This window comes from Phaenicophaeus curvirostris, chromosome 9 (genome assembly GCF_032191515.1).
Source record: "Phaenicophaeus curvirostris isolate KB17595 chromosome 9, BPBGC_Pcur_1.0, whole genome shotgun sequence".
Taxonomy (NCBI): domain Eukaryota; kingdom Metazoa; phylum Chordata; class Aves; order Cuculiformes; family Cuculidae; genus Phaenicophaeus; species Phaenicophaeus curvirostris.
The window spans coordinates 2,149,135-2,172,657 of NC_091400.1; the positions used below are offsets into that span (position 1 = coordinate 2,149,135).

The 23,523-nt window shown below is 42.5% G+C and overlaps 1 protein-coding gene across 4 annotated transcripts in view; it reads right to left on the reverse strand.

Annotated features, from left to right (window-relative positions):
• LOC138723838 (VPS10 domain-containing receptor SorCS1) overlaps positions 1 to 23,110 on the reverse strand; it is a 269,305-nt gene extending 246,195 nt beyond the window's left edge. For all 4 annotated transcript variants that reach the window (XM_069863214.1, XM_069863216.1, XM_069863215.1 and 1 more), the window contains exon 1: positions 22,965 to 23,110. In XM_069863214.1, the coding sequence (XP_069719315.1) occupies positions 22,965 to 22,994 (30 nt within the window). In that variant the 5' untranslated portion in view covers positions 22,995 to 23,110. The remainder of the gene's footprint in view (positions 1 to 22,964) is intronic.
• Positions 23,111 to 23,523: the final 413 nt, after the last annotated feature.

Here is a 23,523-nt window from a genome sequence, read left to right on the forward strand (position 1 = left end):
GGGCTGATCAAGAAGATTGAAGCGTTCTCCAGTGAATACTGTAGGGAAAACCATTTAAAACCAGCAGTAAAACGTATCTTGATCCACCAGCGCAGGGGCCGTGCATCTCCTACAACAGCAGGGACCAGATCTTGCTGACTTAAACAGTTACCTACTGGATTCTTGCAGTATTATTGCTCAACAATAGGAGGATTTGATCCTTGGCCCATAGGCATAGTGCTCCTAGCAAGAAACTACTTGTTACTGAAGGAGCAACACAGGGGTAAAAAAAGCCCTGGTGATGTACAGCTGAAGGAACAGCACGAAAATACAATAGGTGAAAGTACAGAGAAACAGGGAGAAGCGCGTTATAGAGCAGAATAAGTGAGAGGAGACAATTTGACACTAGATGTCTCAATAGGTTCTGCATGTGCAAATTGCCCAAAATATGCTAGGGAGGCCACTAATCTGATTAGGAGGAGTCAGCACTGACCAAACTGTGCTTGTCCTGAAATTACTTCTGATAACAACCAGTCTCCAACTCTGAGATGTGCCTTGAAGTCAGACTTCTGTTAACAATGAGAATTCCTCTGCCTTTTCTTCAAGCTATAGAGTTTTCTTTGCCCTAAAAGACTAAGAAGGTCAAATATCCCATTCTTCACCCAAATTTCTCTGACACACTCGTCTAGATTGACTCAAGGCGTTAGACATGCCTATCTCCTCAGCTGCAAATTGTTTCTTGGCAGTCACCCTTGTCCTATCGATGTGACAGAACCTGCCGTGGCTCAGGTACCATTTTGACATTAGAATCTTTGTCTGCTTGCCCCCTTTTAAATGGTTCACTTCATTTCTTGAAGGTACCTTTTGAAATAAGGCACAATACCCTCAAGTAGACTCCAGGTTGCTGTAAGCTAAAAAGCAAGCAGGTTCTCCAGGCACTTTCACTTCAAACTACATCTAAGAATCAAAAAAGCAAGTGAAACACACAAGATTCTGCATATTCAAATCAGTGAAGAAACCAATACCTCCGTTTCCCCAACAGATGGTGCTGATAATTTCTCAGAGATTTGCAAATAAAAAATGTGGGGTTCTTCTGCGACAATGCTGCAGTGAAATTGTGAAATGGGGCAGAGAAAGCAAAGAGCAGAGTCCCAGCAAACCCTGGGGATTCTTGTAATAAAGTTGTTAAATGAGAATTCTGGCTTGCCCTAGCTATGTTGTTGGTGCTTTTTAATTTCTTTTCATTAAGTTTTAAGTATCTGAAATCTTTCTTGAGTTTTTGCAGCACCTTTCTCCTTTGTGAGTAAGGATGAAAAGTGTTAAACTAGTAGAGGTTTTTGGGGAAAATCGTACTCGCTAATGCAGGGAAAAAGGGAAAACAGCTTCCATCTTCTATCATTCCTCTGGAATGGATAAAACACAAGCTGTAGAAACAACAGATAACCAGTAATGCTAAGCAACTATCAGTAGAACAGTTTGCCTTCACTAAAGACTCTTGGAGTTAAAAATGTTTTCCAAATTTCCCTGGTTTTTCCCCTAAACTTCATAAACAAAGATCTGGTTAAATATACCTCAAAGTGATAGAAATCTGCAACAGGGCCTGAGAACCAGATAATTAAAAAATAAATGCAGTTCCCCAACTTAAGCAAAAAGCAAGACAACAGAATGTGTTAGTAGAAGAAAACTACTTTATAGAGAATAATTGCAATGTTAATGGTTTCAGTGGTTTCAAGAGCTCTTGGGAAAACTATTACCTTGCTATGTCCAATTATTTTTATATTTTGGCACACCAAAGCTGTCGCATTTGTCCTTCAGCTTCTCATCCTAAGCTCGGGCCATTATCCTACATCCACAGCACAATCTGTCTTAACTTACCTTCCCAACTGGCTGTCTTAAAACTTTAATATTCCTGTTGTATTTTCTCAGCTACAGCTTTATCAGCCACAAGGGCAATTTAGTTGTTCCAGACCACAAACAGCGCTGAAGCAGATGTTAAGAACAAACGACAGGGTCAAGTCATTTTTAAGCACTATATCGTTTACTTGGCTGCACTGGTTTACGTATTAGGACTAGAAAGTAATGGGAAGCCCAGGCAGTCTGACACAGATGGGGTTTTAACAGCAGAGATGCCATGGTCTGAAAAGTAATGTTTTCTTCCAGGAAAGTAAGAAAAGCAAAAAAGGTAGAAAACAACCCTGCAAAAGCACATAGTAAATGCAAACTGCATTCAGCAGTTCATGTTCTCTCCAGATAAAGCAGCACTCATGGACAATATCAGAGGGATCTGGTCAAAGACCCACTTTGCAGATAACAGTCAGCACGGGAACAAAACATGGGACCAAAGCCATCCTTTGCCTCGAACTTCAAGAAGGGTTTCTGTGACTAGAGATCCGCAGACCGCAGGTCTTCCCAAGCCCATACAAATGTGTTGAGCACTTTGAAGTCGGTCCCAGTGATTCCTGTACCGTGTAGCACAGAACAAATGTAGAGTGGTTAAAAAAAAAAAAAAGACGACCAGGAAACCCAGACAGTCAGGGCACACGCCTTGGTACTTGCAATATTCCTCATACAACAGGAATTTGTATGTGCACAACTCAACCAGCTGTCCTTCAGCAAGTCTACTCCTTCATTAAGTACTCCACAAGATCCAAGCCTTAAGAGAATCTTACTTCTGGAACTACTGTGCACAACAACCTCCTCTCACCAGTCTCCTCCCACTTCCACTGGTGACACTCAGACTATGAAACTTAACTAGCTACATCAATCCACAGGCTTGGTCCCATGGCAGCCTCAGCCACCCCATCCCCTGCTGAGATCCAGCTTTCCCAAAACACCATCCTCATCCCCTCCTTGCACCAGGAAGGCAAAGGACCAAGTCAGGACAGTAGGAATAATCACTTTCATGAGCTTCATGAAACTAATTGCTGCAGAAGTGGTCCTTATCTAATTCAGCGAACACTTCATAAATTAAAATCAATGCTTCTTGCAGAGCTCTGTTCAAGCAGACTGTCCTGTTCAGAGAACAAGAATCAAGAGAGCAGAAGCAACATTTACATTGAACCTTTGGAAACAATTGCATATGACTAGAATAGGTGCATTGCAAATAACCTCTAAGAGACCTTCTTCCTCTACCTTCGCATCTTATTGACAGGGTATTTTAGTATACCACAGCCTACGAAGAGATTCAGATTCATGGGTCCCATGGGAAGCATAGCAAGGCTTCATACACATGCTACAACATAGGAAACTGAGTCACCCTGAGGCATGGGGATTTTTCTGGAAAATGCACAGGAACTCTACAGCAGAGCAGGTAATTGAAATGAAATTTCCCAAGGCTTAGCTTAGACCCGCAAGCACATGACCTGTCCTAGCTCCCTTCTGCCTATAAGACAGCTCTCGCAAAGTATATACACATATACCTAGGTATGAAACCAAATGTAAATCCCTTGCTCTACAGTACAGAGCCCAGAGTTATTCTGAAATTAGCATGGGGGAAGGGAAGAATACTCTCGAGCTGCAAATGGATAGAAATCAAAGTAATGGACAGTATATATGGCCAATTCTCACATGCTTGTGTCTAAGCTCTGATCCACAGAGAAAATAGCTCTACAATATTAACAGCAGTCATTATAGAAGGCTCATTTCTGACAATGTGTCTTACGGTTCATTTACCAAGAAAAAAATGGATGTAATTTTAGCCAGTGTTACAATTAGCCTGCTTTTATCAGAGAAAGAAAAATAATCCCACCTGCCCAGCTCTTCTGTTCTGCTTTCAGAGGAGACTAAGACAGAGGTAGTACATTTTAAATAGCAAAGCTTTTCACTGAACCTGGGATTTCATGTGTTTTTATTCATCTCTCTTGGAGGAAAAAAATAAAGTCTTCCCAAGCATGAGACCAATCACCCTGCCTAGACAAGCACAACTCCAACAAGGCCAAGATCATCATCAGTGCTGACTCTGATCTGACTCGAAGCAGGTGCCAACAACAAGACTTTAATTTACTCTTTGGGGAAAGTCAGTTCTCAGAAGCCAGTCAAATCTCTGGTATCTGGAAGGAATAAAAGGAGCAGTGACATCCTACTGTACACTCAGCATCGTCCACACTCCTGCCAGAATCACAGGAAATCTTCTAGCAGCTTTATAAACCCATTCACACACACTGAATTCACTCAAACTTCTCTAAGCTGTTGAGCTCCTGCTCTAGCCCTGTTCAAGACAGAGATAAAACATCAGCTGTTGCACATCCCAGAGTAAGAAAAGGGTTTCCTGGGGAAAGAGGAGAAAGACAGGAGGGCCATGAGGAGGCTGTGTTACCACCTAATTCTATAGAGCACTGCTCTGTGTCACACAACATTGAGCAGCTGGCATATCCCCACTGAAAAGGTCCAAGGTGGAGTTGAATTCACCCTATTTACACCACCCAAGGACCTGGCTTCAGAAACTGAGCAGATCCCTCTAGTTGCTCCCTGTTTTCAGCACCTTTTTGCATCCAGAAAGCATTAAAGTTTAGCAGCAGAACTGAAATATCACTCTGGGCTTGAGTACTCTTTATATTGTTGCTATTGACAGCAAACCCTGAGAGAATTTTTTTTTATTAGTATTATTATTTTCCAGTACTGCATGCATAACAATAGCTCTCTAGATACAGCAAATAGATACAAGCAAATGAATGGAACCATAACTGCTTCTTGTCTTTCATTTAAAAGATATTCTGATTTTAGTCCTTTTGTTCAGAAAAAAAAATAACAAGAATTTTGGATCTGTGTTTTGGGGCTGAAATAAATCAGGTGAATAGCAGAAGAGGGAAGCTTGCTATGACTTCAAAGCACAATGAACACAATGATAGGAATTGGTGGAATAAGAAAACTAAGGCTGAATTAAATACAAATGGCCCCATTGTTATCACAGGTTCTGTATAAGCTCTAATGATAGTTCAATTTCATTGTTCATTGGGGAGAAGGTAGATAGAGATCATTTAACATTTTTTTAATTAGCAAAATATTTCAACCTGGCTACAACTTACCTACAGTGCAAGGGAACAGAAGTGGGGTCAACAGCAGGTTGCAGCTAGCAGGGGACAGACCTACATTCTGCTTAGCCAGAATTCACTAGGGAAAACGTTATTTAGTGGTGATGGGTACCATCAACTGGAAGAGTCTTGTCAAGACTTCTGCACAGTTCTGGTGATGTCCCACCTTTGCATTATGGATGGGAGTGCTGGAACATTCTCATAATAGGACTGAGCTGGGAATAAGCACTTATACAAACTTTAAAATAATATTTTTCTATTTCAAAGTGAACATTTCAAATTTATTTAAATAGTCAGGGGTATGCCAAAATGAATTAAAAGGCAGGACAAGCGTTAAGTCCTGCCTTGAACAAGTCATTTCCTAACCTGAAGGAGATAAGGGAAGCCTGGAATCTCAACAGAAAAGAAGCATAAAACACCATCTTAGACCTCCACCAAGATGGTCCCTTTATTCCAATATTGTGGCAGCCAAACAAAAAAATTAGACCTCATTCTCATTTTTCTATTGGCAAAAAGTAATAGAAAGCCTAAATACTCAAAGCCTTGAAAAGAAATAGCAAGACTCAAATGAAATGATTTCCTAAAGTGACTTCCAGGTTATTTCAAGAGAATGCAGCACAGCAGCTAATGCACCCTCTTATATCTGCTGAGTATAGTTCTACTCAATAAGCTGTCCCAGCAGATCATCAGTAAGCAGGCAGGTGATTATTGTGACCAAGGTATCTGGAGCAGCTGCAGTTCTGGCTGCATGATGCTTTGACCCATACAATAGCTACGCCTTAACTTTGCTAGGCTGACAGGTACATCACCTTCTGGAAAACACAATTTGTCATTTTCTTACATATAGGTATAGGTTGGTGATACCATTTGTCTTGTGACACTGACAGGAGAGGCGCTAGTGTTAACAGTTGCAAGAAGGGCAGTTGAGATGCTATCACCTGTCAATTATGATTCACCAGAGGAAACTGCCATCCTCAAAGCCTTTCAATGCACACAAACATGCTGGGGATTAGAGTGAGCTAAACGCATCCTTAGTAAAGATCAACAAAAGGAGTGGTCCATCTAGGTATACATTTGTTTTCACATCTCCTACAACAGAACTCATGCAGAAAACTACAAAGCCCTTTTGACCTCAAGACACATTTGAAAATCTCTGAAGCAGAACTATGAACAGTAGTGCAAGATCTGTCTCTTCCACTCTCCAGAAGGAACTATGCAGTATGAAGACAGAAGGCCTCCTGACAAAACACTGGCAAGAAAGAAGATACTTGTGGGTTAATGTGGGTGTTGACAGATCTTCAAGAGAAGCAAGCCAGGCTGCGCTTCACCTTCACAAGTTAGAGAATTTGGAATGAATGGGGGGTTGAGAGGAGGAAGAGAAGAAGGGAGGAAAAAAAAAATTCCAATAGGAGAAATCATCTTTGAAAGAAGCCAAAGGGAACAAGAAACTGATAAGGGGATTTTGATTCTAGGCGAGGACAAAGACTCCCAGCCCCCTGGGATGATCACAGGGTATTCGGTGATAGAAGGCACCTCTGTGCCTTTTATAACATATCAACCCATTTAAAGTCAACCCTTTGCCATAGTCTACCAACACCAGCTGAAAAAAAACCAAAACAATAAGCAATACCACAGTGCAAGCTTCCATAAGCACATGTTCAAAAGCTGGAAAAATCTGTGGATTTAAATGAAGTATCTTACATTTATACAACTTGAGGAGTTGCCACACGTTAGCCCATCTGTGACAACTGCCCACACAAGGTCTCATCATCGTGAAAGAAAATTCAGTTTAAATGCCACTCAGCACGAGCTAAGGTAAATACAAGTACACTTCAGGTAATTTGCTGTAAGCCAAGAATATGCATGATGCTGCCTCTCCTCAGCTCAAAAGCAACAGCCCACTGCACCTCAGGTCAAAGCCTCAAATCCTAGCTAGGCTGCAAACATTCTGCTGCGATTTCAGGACAGCTTGTTGCTAAGACTGCATGATCAAAAGGCAAAATTGCACCATCAGAATTCCCTACTGAGACCAGGACAATCCCTTATCTGTATTAGCTTTGTCACAAAGATACAGGAGTGTATTAAGGCCTCTGGTTTTGCTCACATCTTCCTTCTAAAAACATAAGCCTACAGACTTTTGTGGTCCCCAATCATTTCACTCTTTTCTGAGCCCAGAAAGCAGCTCTCCAGTTGTAAGAACTTGTACCTCTACAAATAGCAAGGGCATTCCCTGCCAAATTCAGGAAGGTAAACAAAATACATCTCTTCCTGCAAAATATCTCCACACCAATTACCTACATCCCTGAAGAGGGTCTCGTTCACATATTATAGCTCTGACTCTAAGCATTGAAATACAATTATACTAGATGCATCAGACACTGATGACTGGCTCATGTCAAACCTCCACAGGTGGTGGCTGAGAGAGATGACTTTCATTCAGAGATGCTGAGGACAAATTACACAGTATGTGCATGGAAAGTCACAGCATAGAAAACTACTTTTAGGTAAACTCTTCAATCTATGTCCCACCCTCCAGCAACTGTCTCAGCCCACTGAGTACTAAATTTTGACTAGCAATGCTAATATCTGCCAATTTATCTCATCTCCTCCTCCAAGCTGTTTCACCAACAGCACGACATTCACCATGCATTATCAGCCTTCTCTGCTTTTATCCTGGCTTTTATCCTCTTTCTGCCTCTTTGTTACCAATAAATGCTGCTACACCACTTAAGTCCAAAATCTCCAAGAGAAAATCAACACTCCTTCTCAAAAAGCCCATGCTCTTCTTTTTGAATGAAATCAATCCAGCTGTCTGCATCTTGAGTAGTAAAGTGTTCTTTTCCCTCTAAAGCCTCTTTTTAGCCAATTCCGGAGCTAAAACAACCCTTAAAACCAATTGTTTTGATTGCATTACCACAGTCCATGAACCTTTCCTTATCTCTACTTTTTCCATTTCTTGCTTTTTTCCTTCTCAAGGCCGTGTCCCACAAACCTAGCTTCTGACACCACTGCATTAATCTGCTCTGTTAGCATCCATCCCCTGCATTTTCCAGGCAACATCTTAGCATACTGCTGTCCAGCCTTACCCTTTTACCCTTTTCTACTTTATCAAGCCTTCTCTCATTCCCCCGTTTGCACCCCCACATGCAACAGACAAGTTTCCTACCTGCTTAGGACACTTTTTTGGTAGAAAACCCTTCAGATCACAGTGTTTTTCTTCAGTTGCTGAGGTCACTCAACATCAGATTTTTCCAAAGCTTACCAACAACCACAGGTCAGCTTCTCTACTACAAAAAAAAAAGGCTGTTCTTAAAAGACTACTTAAAACTTCATGCAGTCCTACAGAAGACACTCCTCCCTCTGCTGGTACTTCTATATCTCCTTCCTCATTAGTCACCTATTCCTTTCACCTGGGAAAATGAGGAATTAGAGTCAGCTGGGTTCTCTGCCTTTCAAGGGCCAGTTTACACCCTGAGGGCTTCCTTCAACTTCCTTCAAATTGCCTTCTGCTGCATCTTACTACATCCTAAAATCAATGCTCGTCTCTTGGGTGTTTGTGCCCATCTGTATCTTCTTTATTATTTTCCTTTCAGAAGTTAAGTATGTAAATCACAAAAAAAAGTTTACTAGGATCAGTAGAGCTATCATATAATCAATGCACTTGCAAACCTCATTTTTTCTGCTGCTTCTTGTTGCCTGCTCACACAGTTAAGAAAGAAACTATTAACTAATCTGCCTCCTGCCTTAGGAAGAGACTTGCAATCAAGTTATCTGACTCCTATGTAAAGTATCTGCAGTGGAGTGGCTCTGTCTGCCTCCCAGATCAAGGCTAACCGAGACTTGTCATTTTTTTGAGTCATGAATAAAAAGCTTTAAAGCATTTCAATGCTGTAAAAGGAACATTGTACAGGATTTGCAGTTAAAAGGGAGAAGATACCTGTCTATTCTGCACTAAAACAATGTCAGCGATTAACACCTCTAGGAGTCTCCTGCTTGAGTGGAAACCTTAGGATTTCAGCTCTCAATCTGCTCAGCAGTGAAAGGAGTCAGAATAGTGCAAAACAGCTGTTTGGGTTTTCAGGCGTTCCTCTTACAATCTATTCCCCCTTTCAGTTTCTGACTAGTTAAAAAATAGCTGAAAGGCCATGTATCTGACTTTCCACAGAGCAACCCTTAAGAAAGCTGAGACTGTTTCAGGAACATTTGGAATAACAAAGTAATATTTGATATTCGAGTTACCTTCACCATCATATTATAGCAGCCAATGATAAGGATCAGTTTATAGAACACAAAAATTGCAGAGATTTGTTTAAAACTACCTTCCATGTTACAATCTCTATCTCATATTCTATCTCATTCTGTGTTAGAAGCCAGCATTTCTGTTCCATGAAGGATTCAGACAGGCTAATGCTTAGTTTCTTAGTCCCAAGAGGGAAAGGCAAGACAGTGACATTTCCTATGAAAATAAGTATCAGTAAATATTTTTTCAGCTGATAATCAACAGCACCAAAGCAATTCCTTTTGATAATGTCAGAACATTAAACATTTATTGAAAACACATATAGAGATGTGGTTCTGGACACTCCAGGGGTTATCAGTGATAAAATCTCCACCAGCATTCGCTCAGGAAGGAAAACATTGTATTGCTTTTGAGGCTACCCACCAGCTCACCTCCCTGCAGTGTCCTCGCTGCTCAAAGAACTCATTACCATCAGCAAAAATCCTTTGGTGATGCCTACCATGTAACTAAGGAGAAAAAGCGAAGAGGAGACAGCTGGAAACAAAATCTCTCCAGGAGAGAAAAAGAATAGAGCTTGTTCATAGGGCCCATTCCCAGAAGGGAAGGTGGAAGAGGATGGAGGAGCAATGAACTTCTACAACTTCTGCGAATGAGATGACGTATCACATATTGTCCCATGTACTCCACACATTCTTATACGTTCAGTATAAAAGATGTGTCCATGATATAGCATTAGTATTTTTCATAATCTTGGTGCCAAAGCAAAAACCAACTGGGAATATCCCTCACTACAGTTTTTGACACTATCAGAACGCAGACAATTTTGGTTCATATTTTAGTGTAGCAAATGTCACTGAAAATGACATACCCCCAAGAAATTTTCTGATTTTGACTAAACTGTATTTTCTAATGGAAAATTCTTCTGACAACTTCCTTTCCCCAAGTGACTCTAATACTTGTATTTAATGATTTATGTGTCTCAGTGGCATTTTCAATCTACTGACGTCATCTGTCCTTTGTGCACTCAACACAAGGTGAATATTTAAAACTGTATGTCATCTGTCTTCTTTCGTCTTTATTGCAATGCTGCATTCATTTCCCATGCTTCATTAAATCATGTATTTCTATGATGAAATATTTTCATCTTCTAGCAACTGCTACTGTATAACATATTTCTGGATCATCTGAGTAGCTTCTTAGAAGTGCAAATTTACTAAAGGGTTAAAGCTTAATTTGTATCAATCATGTTCAGACATCAAAAAAAGATTTCCACCTGTTTAATGGTACAATATGTCCTTATTTAAACAAAATGCTCTCTATATAGACGATTAAGTTCAGGTTTCCTGAGTAATATTTTATAATGAGATGCTGATATCTTTGTCCTATATTCTCTGCTTCTCGAAGTATCTCTTTCCCTTACTTGCTGATAAAGATTTGTTTCCCACCAAAATCCACCTTGTCAAAACCAAGATTTCTCATAAATTATCCTTTCTGCCTGGTCTTTCAATACTTCATTGTTAGAAAGGAACAGAGATGGATTCTCCTTCTGTGCCGCAAAGAGGTTCTTGGCTTCATCTAAGTGAATCCTGATTTACATGAGCAGAAAAGGAGCACAGATACAGACTCAACACTTCTCCTCAACTGTTTCATCCTGAGATGGTGCCAGACTCAATGGAGATGTGGAAACGATAGAGCAACTAAGGAAATGAAATTTTCTTCTCTCTGTGTGTCATGTTTTTCTTTCAGTCTGACAGGAGCACCGGTGATTTCTTAACTCTTTTTGGAAGGAACTTTGTAAAGTAGTTTGGGGTTTGTTTTCTTCTTTCCCTTTAGAGCCATCACTTGGATGCCTTAAGAACTTGAACAGCACTGAAGAAAATCACTGCTGCTGTACTAAGCACAGATATTGACAGCAATTTTAAAAGGACATGAGCAGCCATCAAAGCATAGGCAGATAAACCAAAGCACTAACATTTTGTGGAAATACTTGCTACACTTATCATCACTTTAGAAGTTCAAAGAAACATCAGAATATCTTTGGTTAACTCTGCCTTAAGAGAAAGCCAATATTCACCTGCACAGAAGCTGTATCTCACTCCCCACTGGTTTTGGTCGTTCATCGCACATGGATGTGATGAACCTGCCAACACAAGCTATTTCCCTGAGGAGGGGTAAAAGGGACCAGCAACCAACAGGGCAGGAGAATAGCAGAAATGCAATTAATTCTAACTAGGGATAAAACTAAAAGGAGAGGCTGAGAAGCAAGTGGGAAGCCGCAGGAATGTTCATTTCCTCCCTCAAAACCCATGCACAAATCAGACAAGCCATCAGTAAGATCATATTATTTGCTCCATTGGACCTTGTGTGTTATCAATATCTTATATGCATGGAAAAATCATAAAGACAAACTTTAATGTTTTGATGATCCTGGATAGTGATGGGATTTAAAGGTTTTAGAGCTTGTTACACTTAAGAACAATAAAAATAGTTGGAAGGGAAGTAAACCTACTATTTCTGGGTTATGTTCACCTTTCATTAATAAAGAAATATGTGCCTTCCCTGGCCTTTCTGTATTAATGAAAGGCATCAGCACTTGCACACCTACACACACAGGTGTGAGGGGCACTTCCCGCATGTATCGATTGCTTTTCATTTCTTTTTTTTTTCAGGAAGCACACTCAGAATGTGTTGCTGTCCCAGCTGTCACTGCTTGTCACATTACAACACCAAGCACTGCTTTCAGAAGCCAGTTCAGGATGTTTAATCATTGCTTCCCTCCAAGCTGTCCATCACAGGGTGGTCACCAGGCAACAGCATCAACAGACAGGACCGTGGGTGGCTAGTGAGGAGGAGGAGGAGGTGGATGGAGCACACCAGGATTTGCAGGGAGGAAGAAGAACTCACATTTCCATGGGAAAGGGAGGCACGGGAGCTGTTGAGTCTATCTGATGAGATCCCAGCCTGCAGCATGGTAAAAATAACAGCGGTTTGCACGACTGCAGAACCCAGTGTTTTGGTGCAGGCAGATCAGACAGACAGACACTGGCCAACAGCACAGAACTGGGTTCCTTTCTCAAGCTCCCATAGTCCAGCTCCTTCCATCACAGGTGGGATGGCAGGGCCCTGCTGTCCTCCCCAACTCATAGACACAGGCACAGCCTGCAGTCAGAGACAACCACAATGAACCACATTTATTCCTTTAACCACTTTAAAATTAGTTGGTTTGGAATGGATAGTGAGTTCCTGAAGGAAAAAAGGAACACCAAATGTCAACTTATAGAAGCTGGGAATGAAAAGGAAGGCAACACTGAGCTTGGAGTGTTTCATCCAAAAGATGAGCTGGAGAGTGTTTTGGTTTGTTTTCTTTCATTTTGTTTTCCAGGAGATACACAACTAAACAGTCATTTGTTATTTAAACAAACAGGTGCAGATCTGTTTCAAAGCTTCTTTGGGTTACAGCCTAAATAATTATTACCAAACTTCAGTAGCTCTTCTGTAGAGACGCTAAGTCACTAGATTGAGGCTAAGTCCAGATCCATATAGTCAAGATCTATATTCTTCGTATTTCTAGCTCAGGCTCCGTCCCCCTTAATGTATTTAGGGGAGTGTGGAAACGTGCACACAGATGAAGTAAAGGAGGTGCAGTGCAGTCCCTTCCCATGGTGTGATCCTCAATCAGAATACCATCTCAGAGAATAATTATCCTCCAAACTCCTCTAACTAGTGACATTTCACCACTGACCTGTATATTTTGGTACTAAGTTTAACGCATGTTTTGCTGGTGCATCTTTTACTCATTTGTTTATCCTCTCCTATTAAAAAAATCTACTATGTTTCATTTAACCAAAGTCAGATCTAACTTTGATTTTCTGAACACCATTCCCAAATTTGATTTGGCTGCCAATACTGATCAATTTAAAGCTTTCATCTTTCATTTTCAGAAAACTATTTTTTTCTTGGAAACCAGAACTAAAACTCAACAAGCAGCAAATTAATTTTCCATATCATATTTTTTGGCATGTAGGGTTTTATTTTCACCATAAGTATGATTTTTAACCCAGAAAAATATATTTATGCCTATACATAGGTAAATTCCTGAAAAACTAAGATATTTGAGCATTCCTTTGAATATTCAATGGAATTCACTTTTCCTCAGTGTGTTTTCAGAGAATATTCAGTGAATTGTACTGCCAACCTTCTTGGCCAATGCAGGGAACATTAAGCTGCTTCTAAAGGTTTATATTGACCAAGTCAAACACACAAAAAGGGAGCATAAGAGCTATTTCATCTACTGAAAACTTACTTTGGATATAAAATAATTTTCCATGTAAAAGTGATTAAATGGGGTCCATTCCCTCCTTACCGACGAATTTCCTACCGATATCTGAATTAGTAACTTTATGATTACTTCACACCTCACCCCCCAGTAAAATAAGTGCACTTGAGAAAGCCACATATTAAGCAGGGACAATATATAAAGAAAAAAATAAGTCTACATTTGTTACATAAAATATTTCCCTTGACTTATTTCTCAACCTTAAATGTAGTGGGGCAGGTGAGAATGATGGAGGAAGAGAAATGTTTAGGTAAAGACATGGGATGTCTCTGCTGGGTTATCTAAATAGCCTGAGATTTTCTAAAGTGCCCTTTGCTTCCTCCTGAAAACCTGCGTGAAAACGATTTGCGAGATCTCATAGCACTGCTGTCCTTTACTAATCACCAGCAAAGATAACATAAAATCCAAACCAAATAGGATGTGAGCACTAACACTGAGTTGGGACCAGGTGGTGTGAGGGATCAAGAGATTCCCATGTGTAGATGAACATTCCCTATGCAAAAAAACCAACCCACAACAAGCAAACCAGCCCTGCAATGCTGTGGGAACATTTTTGTCTGGAAGTGCCAGCTGCAAATCATCTTCCATCTCCTCTCCTTCACCTCTTGATAAAACATATTTGTGCAATGCATGAAAGATCCTGAAAATGGGCTTTTAGGCTACAAGGGGCAGCAAGAAGTGATACACAAGGCATGGGGCACACATCCCTGGTGGTAGTCTGAAAATTGTTTTCATGAACGTACTTCAGCTACCTTCTCCAAACACTAGATGTTATCTTTATGTCCTAGGTGCACTGTGATATTTTTGCCAGTCCAGCCTTGCTCTTTCTGCATGAGGAAATGCAATACTGGGGGAGGAGGATATTTTTTTTATGAAGGCAATCTCTCTGAAGGTGAAGGTAGGTGATGTTTGCCGTTATCCTGCAATTTGCTGCCTTATGTGCAGTTTGTGGTCTCCTCATCCTGCCCTGAGATTCCTTAGCCATGCTGCCTGCAGCATAGCATGGATCAATCCCTTCACTTGAGGTGAGATTTGTCTCATGTTTTTTTTCTCTGGAACGAGTCCAGAGAAGAGCAACAAAGCTGGTGAGGGGGCTGGAGAACAGGCCTTATGAGGAACGGCTGAGAGAGCTGGGGGTGTTTAGCCTGGAGAAGCTGAGGGGAGACCTCATTGCTCTCTACAACTCCCTGAAAGGAGGTTGTGGAGAGGAGGGAGCTGGGCTCTTCTCCCAAGTGACAGGGGACAGGACGAGAGGGAATGGCCTCAAGCTCCGCCAGGGGAGATTTAGACTGATCATTAGGAAAAACTTTTCATGGAAAGGGTCATTGGGCACTGGAACAGGCTACCCAGGGAGGTGGTTGATTCACCTTCCCTGGAGGTGTTTAAGGCACGGGTGGACGAGGTGCTGAGGGGCATGGTTTAGTGTTTGATAAGAATGGTTGGACTCGATGATCCGGTGGGTCTCTTCCAACCTGGTTATTCTATGATTCTATGATTCTATGATTCATTTGGGCTGTCTTACGTAGTTTTCAGAGAAATCACAAGGTCTATGACAGGGTGCTCGTGGCACAGATACTTGGCATTTCCCACCTTCTTCCCTGTTCCCATCCCTCCCTGCCTAAATCTCCACCTCATTTCTCAGCCTTCTCCTCTCCATTTGCCTCATCTCAGCCTGCCTTGAGCACATCCCCGGCACAGCAGCAAATAGGGGAGAAGTTTGGAGGCAGCTTTGAGTCTCACTGTGCCATCACAGGCAAATATCACGATGTAAGGTTAAATTAGGTTCTTGGAGATCCTCTAAAAGAAAGGGATTCCATTTTAGGACGTATCCTAAAATACCCTGTTCCTTCTCAAAGTACTTTCCTTTTATGTTCCCCAAGGAGAGAAAGTGCAGTACCAAGTAAAAGTATTGTTGTGCTACCAGCACTGAGAATTAGGGATTAAGGGCTCTCCTGTTAACTGCTGTTTGATTTAAGAGACAGCAAAAAAAATTTGCAAGTGGCACAAAAATCATTTTACTGCATCAACTTTTATATGCATTTAAAATTCCAAAATAATTAGTCTATTACCCAACACAGCCATTTGAATTGGAATCAAGGCCTATTTTCATTTAACACAGAAATGTCAATTAGAGCTGCGGGAGTCATTGATTTTTTGGTTTGCTGGCCAGATATAAAAAAAAAAAAAAAAAATGAGAGAAAGGAAGCGCCTTATGTCAGACTGATTTTTTTTTCTCCCCCTATGAAATGAAAACCTGAATGTAGCTTTGGTTCTGGAAGAACAGGATGCAGCACAAACAGATTTATGACAATATTTGTTGCCCATAAGTAGGCAAATATTGTTTGAGATGCTCTACCATCCCCAGGCCTGGGTATCAGGTAGCACGCAGGACCCACAGGATGCCCTTGCCCCATGAAGAAGCAGCTAGGAGCAACACCATCTCAAATATCACCAGAAGCTGCTGTGTGGGGTTGGTGTCACTGGATGATTTTTAAATATAGAAAAAAAGAATTGGAAACAAAACAATGAAAAAACAATGTTACATTTAAACTTTCAGGATTTTGGCTTGTTCAGATTGTTTTTCAGTAGCCTTGGGATCAAAAGGAAATTAGTCTGAACTTACGAAACGCTCTAACCAAGCTACCACAGCATTTTCTAGGGCAAGAGGTCTTTGACGGGTCATTTTTACATGCCTTGCTGGAGATCTGCACAACATGAGGGTTGTATTCAGTCTGGCACACTGAGGAAAGCCCAAAGGACACAAGAATGTCCAAGGCAAATGCTAATCTTGCAGCCTTTATATGTAGAGCCACATCACAAAAGGACGGGTCAGAATGGTCTCTGAACCCTCCAGAATGAGTTGAGGACTTCCAGCCTCCTTGCTTCCCCCTCTGAGCAGACCTCATCATGATTGCCAGGTCAGAAAAATACAAAAGTCTCACTTGAAGTCAGGAGGAAAGGGAGAAAACGCTTTTCTATTATAAAGTACAGTATTGAGAAGATTGAAAACTGTAACCCTATTGCTTTATACATTTTATAGCCTCTTAATATTGTGTAAATGCCAGCTGCAACTGTCAGAGCTCTTCCATTATTCTCCTTAATCTGTCCTTTTAATAGGATTTGCATATCCCACCTTTAAGTCCAAGGGGAAGCTCCTCACCATCTCCCAAACACTTTCACTGGGACAAGATTCACACAATAAGGCTTTCTTTTACTTCTCATGGATTCTCTTTCACACACTCCGTTCTCTCAGTGCATGGCTATTCTTATTAACAATTTCCCAGGTATCCTATTTCATATTTTGTATATGAAAAGCCTACATTTTAGCCAGTCAAGAAATATATCTAGAGATGGATCGCAACACAGAAGAAAGAAATACTACAGCTATTGACTCATTTTTGCCAAATCACACACACACACACACAAATCTAAAAGCCCTCAAAACTTTCTGGTTAAAGGAAAAAAGCCTTACTCAAAATTACACGAAATCTTGTAGTGTTTTCTCTCACCGAAGGCTTGTTTTTAAAGTAGGCTTCATACTTAAAATGGATGTAAAGTATTTTACGATCTACACAGCAGCAAATCTAGTTCACAAGACCAAAATTTGAAATGGGACTACTAGCAATACTTTAATTAGATTTCATTTTTTATGGTTTAAATCCCAGTTTTTGTTTCCTCACTTTTTATCCAGCCCTTCCTAAATATATTCTCATTAGCTCTAACAAGAGATTAGCCTGAAACAGTCTCAGCAACTGGTGTATTATGCTATTAATACTATTATACTTCCTTGTAATATGTAAGCAATACATACATCTCACTGAACCATTTTAATGCAAGCATCCTCCTCGGATAAATCTTTCCTGGGACCTGTTTCCTGCACCCTAGGAGCCAATCTAAATGCAAAGTGACTGACAGTGGGGTCATTCCTCACCGTGGGTCTCACTGTACAGCTGGCTCTGGGTTCTACAGATATCATTTCCTTAAAACTCCTCCTTTATAATAATGCAATTGCCATGGGAGAGAGGAAAGGAGCAATAGGCTATCACAGCATCATACAGTGTAAAGCCAGCCACTCATGGGATGATGTTGGCAGGTTCTTCATCCATCGTTGGTAGCTTTATACCTCTGGCAAAGGAAGGACTGAGGTTACCAACTACAGCCTGTCACACAAACACAGCATCTGAGCAAAGAAGTTGAGCACTGAGAAGGTTTAAAAGTGGCAGTTGGATTGTGATGCCCCATTCTCGTCTGAACTGAGCAACACTGGCAATTTAAGATACTTTCGCCACACCTTTACTGTTTTGCTTGTAAATGGGAATACGTTCATTACTGTCTGCATGGAATTGTGTTCATCAAAAGCAAAAACCCGATTCAAATCTGAGCTCTCAGGAACCTGACTGCTAGAAATTCACAGTTCGCTTTCCACAATCTGTCTTACAAGCAGATACAGAAGGAACAGTGCTTGCTTGATTTAGCAAGCCAGAGGCTGAAAGGGAATATGAACACTGCTGCAAAATAATTCCAAGGGGCATAACTGCCAGGGAAGGAAAATATTTAATTAAAAGACACATGCACAAATGAAAAAAAAAATTAATTTAAATTGCCCAATGGCAACATTAGAAGAGAAATCAGAGAAAGTTTCCAACAATCAGAAGAATAAGCTTGGAACAACTACCCAGCAAGGAAGAAGGCCACAGAAGGGTGGGTTGAAAGAAACCAACTGTTTTCAAGATGTGATTTGATCAGATTATGGCTGTAGGATGCAGTACCTGCTGCAGCTCTGTACCTTTGTTTAAGTTCCTAATTCATAAAGCAGATTTGAACACTTCAGCTGAAAATCCAACAACAGATTATTCACAATTACATTGCCCAGGAAAAAATACAATGCATTGGAATTACATGGGTGCATTGTTATTCTACCTTACCAGTGCTCAGTTTGTCCTGAGTATACCATGAAGTAAAACCTTGCAAGTAACACCCAATGCAGAGTTTCACCTTGCATAAAAGCTCTCCCATAGAGACCTATCTCTTCCCCTGTTGTCTACTCTAATCACCCGATGACAGAAATTATGACCTTGCAGGCTTCATCCTGCACTGGACCCGTCAGCTGTATTGATTTTCCACTGTGGATAGAGTAAAAAACCCTATCTAGTCATGGGTGTTTAGCATCTGGTCCAGACTCCACCTCCATCAGTCTGTTGAGGATCTTCTGTTGTAGAAGACCTAGCAGAAGATTCAGCTTTGTCTTTGCAGACATGTAAATCACAGAAGTTTGAACCAAATGTTTCAATGTATTGTGGCTATATAGAAACCAACCCCCAGGTGTGCTGCAGGGTAAATGTTCAAATTCTTCGCCAAATGCTTTAAGATCTACACCACCATCCAGCCCAGAAGATCCCTCTGTTCAGACCAAGGCAAAAGTAACCTGCCTTATTAAGTGAATGTGAAACCCATGCTGCTTTGCTTCACAGCACAACATCATAGCACAAGCTATAGCATCAAGGCTCTTGCTCAGATTGGTTACCTTCTGACCTCCTCCAATCTTTTTTTCTGTTTCTCCAGGGTACTTCAAAAGAACAAGTAAGGCACTATCTCACTCCAAGCCAGCCTAGGACAGAAGTGGTCTTGGTTTCTTGTAAGCTCCAAGAAGAACCATCTGTATCCCAACAGCTCATAATAGACATCTAGAGTTAGACATTTCTTAGATCGAGCTTCTTGTAGCTCCACACACAAATCTTTGCTAGTTGTTTTCTCCCAGTCTATAGCAGAGCATTAAGGGAGCTATGGGGACTCCACATCTACCCTGTTTGGATTCACCACCTCAGGCAGCATGTGCGACACCTTTATGAGCTAGCAAACCTACCAGCTTCCACATCAATGATGAAATTTCTCTGATGCAAAAAAGGTAAGAGATCTCACTTGTGTGTCTTGTAGCAGAGACTTGAGGAAGACTTTATCTCATAGGATCGTTTACGCCACTTTCTACAGAGACCAGTGGAAAGGCTCTCAGGACATACCAATGCAAGTAAATTAAGCAATATCAAGACACATCCACAGACTCAAGAGCCTATACTTTTACTACACTGTCAAAATGGTTCCAGGCAGGGTGCTGGCATGGGCCAGTTTACACCTTCTTGAATAGTTTCCAGATGATCTGGGACTCAGTACAAGCCAAAGACCATTTTTAGCACCTGATTTATCTGCACTTGCTTTTCTCTATTTTGCAGATTGATTGCAGAGATGCCAGACAGCCTTGTGTGGCCTCACTTACCTCCACGGGAGCCAGAGAAAGCCTGAGACCCACCTGTATTTTAATACACCACTGAAAACACTCATGGTTTCATCCTCATCAGCCATCTGACAATACAGATTCCATGCACCTATGCTTTCCTCTGGGGAGTTCCTGCTGACTCCACAGGTGAAAAAGCCAAGGTTGACAGGAGGGATTAGTGTAGATGTGAAGTGTGTCCCTACAGATTGAGAGCTGGGCACACTCCAGATGTCTGGGTATGGATATTGTGCTGGAGGGTAACCTGTCCAGGGAGTACCTGAAGTCATTGACAGGCCAAAATAATCCCCGATGTAAGACAATATATGTTGGTGGAGTTATGGTTGGACTCAAAGATACGATGGGTCTTTTTCATCCTGGTGATTCTATGAGTCTATGATTCTATGACTCTGACTTGGACTGCTATTTATTATACTTACTGTACCTGTGGCCAAGCATACAGCGAGTCCATCGTCAGAGTAGAATGTGATCAGTTAGATTGTGCATAGACCCAATATGAAATCACAGCCGAGCCTGAAAGAAGCTCCAAGCACTGAGAACAATCCCTTACAGAAATCAGGAGGACTTTCAGGGGTCCCTTCTCCTCCACCAGAAGCACTGCAATTGTATCCAAACTGCTACCAAAATAACGATACAGGGAACACCACTGACTGGCAGAATCAGGTATGTTGCAATAGAACAACTCAGTGGTGACAGTGCTTTAATTTTCCAGCTTTTCCATCTAAGAGGATATTTTGAGATTTGTTTTGGATATTTTGAGCTTTGTTTTGGATATTTCCTCAGACAGATGCTGCAAACCACGGTCACATTCGCTGTGTCTCTGTGCCTGGGCAAAAGGCAAAGGTTTTAACAGCAGCACTGCAGAGCACATTAGACTGAAAATGTGAAGAGGTGTGTTGTGTTGCCCTGCTACAGCAGGGAAATGCAGGTGGGAAGGTGGCAGCTACTGCTGCTGGAGAGACGCCAGGGCACCAGGGTTACACAGCATCCCTTGCGAGCAGCACCACGGGATCCTCTGTGACTCCCCATGCAGGCAGAACTACACACATTGTAAATGAAGCATTTCACCTCAATCCCCTTCCGTTCCCAACTCCTTCACAGATGAGCACCCAAAACTTCCACAGGGAGACACTGGGTCAGTGTCACTTTGGTTTACATACTGAACACACACCATTGCTTCAGCTAAGCCTGGTCATGCATCCATATCTTGCTAGGGCCCAGCTCTATTTAGTGTTCCAAGTGGGTTGCAATCACAACACAAGATAGCACAGCACTGCCAAAGCCTCCAGCAGCAAGGCTGAAGCATAATCTCCCCATGCACAAAACAACCCACAGCTCTTTGGGGAGGACAGCAGCAAATTATTTCTCCACAGCTCTCTGAAAACATTTGTGCACAAGCAGGAAGTAAAACGGTCCTAAGCATTTATAGCCCATACTGCCACGGTGGTCAGAAACACATATACACGCATACATGTTCCAAAGCAAATATATAATAAAACATGTATAATATAACTATATATATGTCTTCAAAAATGTACAGAAAGCCGTAACTGCAGTGACAGACCAGGGAAACTGATGCCTGCTGGATGACTTTTTATATCAGAAGCTTTTTCTTAGCAAATGGGTCACTTGAAACCAGTGTCAGCCTCAATTCAATCTGTATGAACAGACCTGAGTTCCTACAAGGGAGCTTCTATTCACACAACTACGTAAAAGGCAGGCTAGCTGAATTGTGAAGAAAGGGGAAAGTCCTTTGAAATGGAGATGACAAGTGTCATTCTGTCAATTAATTGATTCAAAAGCTCCTGATGAGACCCTAAAACCACGTCCCCATTAACTGGGGCTGAACCTCACAGTGAAGTGCTTACAATATCCACTGTAATTCTAAATTGAGTGGCCGTGTTAGACCTCAATACAATCTATACCAAAAAGAATTCATAATTATTATACCATTATTTCAACATGTTACCAGGCTGCGAGTACTAAAAGCTGAAACAGAGACTAAAGATTTGTTCTAAACACCCAGAAACCTTCTGGCATTACAGCTGCAGATCTGAGAGGAGAAAAACCCAAGTCCCCCTTTCTCCTGTGAAGTTGTAAGGGCAATAACCACGTCGTGCCAGCATCCCTTTCCCTCTTATTAGCATTCTGCTTGCTGTCTCCAAGAGGCAAAGTGACAGAAGTTGGAGCATTCAGACAGCCTGATCCCCCGATTTCTGCTAGTCCACAAGAAGAGTTAACAGCAGGCAGAAAGTATACTAGGCAACTCGCTCTGCCTTCTGCCTCCAGGTTGCCTCCACAGCACAGGCTGGAGGGCTACTAGGCTCAAGTTAACTTGGTAACTTTGATGCCACAGCTATTGCTCCAGTCTGGAAACGAGTATCCTACTTCTCTGGCTGGTTTTATTCTGCTTGGTTCATCTCAAAGCAGTTCTGCTGCTGTTTGTGAGAAAGTTCCAGGTTATAGGGAAAGAGACCTGTCTCATTTTAACACCTCGGTGACTGGACACACACAAAAAAAGCAGCTTTATCCCCTGCACAGCAGCACCTGGGAGGTGAAGTCCTTCAGTCCTCCAGCATCTCCCCATCAGCAGGGCCTGGGGCTGGGCTGACGTGGTCCAGCAGGGCTGGGAGGAGGAGGAGCAGCATCATCAGCCGAAGGGCTTTCCCACGCCCGGCTCCCAGCGGGGGATGCCCTGGTGGGGAGGGGGGTGGGAACAGGGGTGCGAGGACGCTTCTCCCCTCCCCACTGGAGCCGGTGGCGGTGGTTTAACCCCCTGTGCCTGCGGGGTGACGGAGTAAAGGCGGCTGAAAGTTTGGTTGGGTTTTTTTTTTTTTCTGCTCCAGAAGAATGGCCCTTTTGAGGCACTTCTGCCCCACTGCACGCTGCTAAGCAAGCAACCTCGAAGAAGAAAACCCCTTAGCACACTGCTAAGCAAGCAACCTCGAAGAAGAAAACCCCAGCATCCCTCCATCCTCATCCCACCCACCCCACGGGGTGGGTGGGATGAGGATGGAGGGATGCTGGGGGGGGTGATAGTGGGGAAAATAAAGAAGGGGACAAATAAAGGAGGACGGGAGCGGTACTCACGCTGCTGTTGTGCCCCGACCAGTGCACCATGGCTTGGTTGTGCGCCGAGTCTCCGGCCAGGGCGAAGGTTGAGCTGCTCAGCCTCAGCTCCTCCAGCCCGAAGCGGGCGGCGCCGCTGCCCCCCGGCTCCCTCCCCGCCGAGCGCCGCCGCCTCCGGCTCGGTCTCCGCGGCTCCCAAGCGCTCGATCCCATCCTCGGAGGAGCGGAGGTTCGCAGCCCAGCATCCTCCTGCCCTCTCTCGCCGCTCTTCTCCCCCGAGGAGCCGCTCTGCTCCTTCTCTCCTCGGTCGGTCCTCAAGTGCATCACTAATCCCTGATGCGGATGCTGCTGCTGCTGCGGCTTCACCTGCGAATGGCAGGACCTGCAAGTTATTTCTGCCCCCGTGAAGCCAAAAGTGAAGAGGAAAAGCCACGTCCAGCACAGGAGAGCAACGGGCCGGGCTGGGTACCAGCCAGCAACTTTTTCCATCGCTGCAGGAAGCCGATGAGAGCGAGGGAGGAGGAGAAGATGCAGGAGGGAGAGAGCAGGGTCCCTCCGATTTACCCGCCGCGGGGTGAAC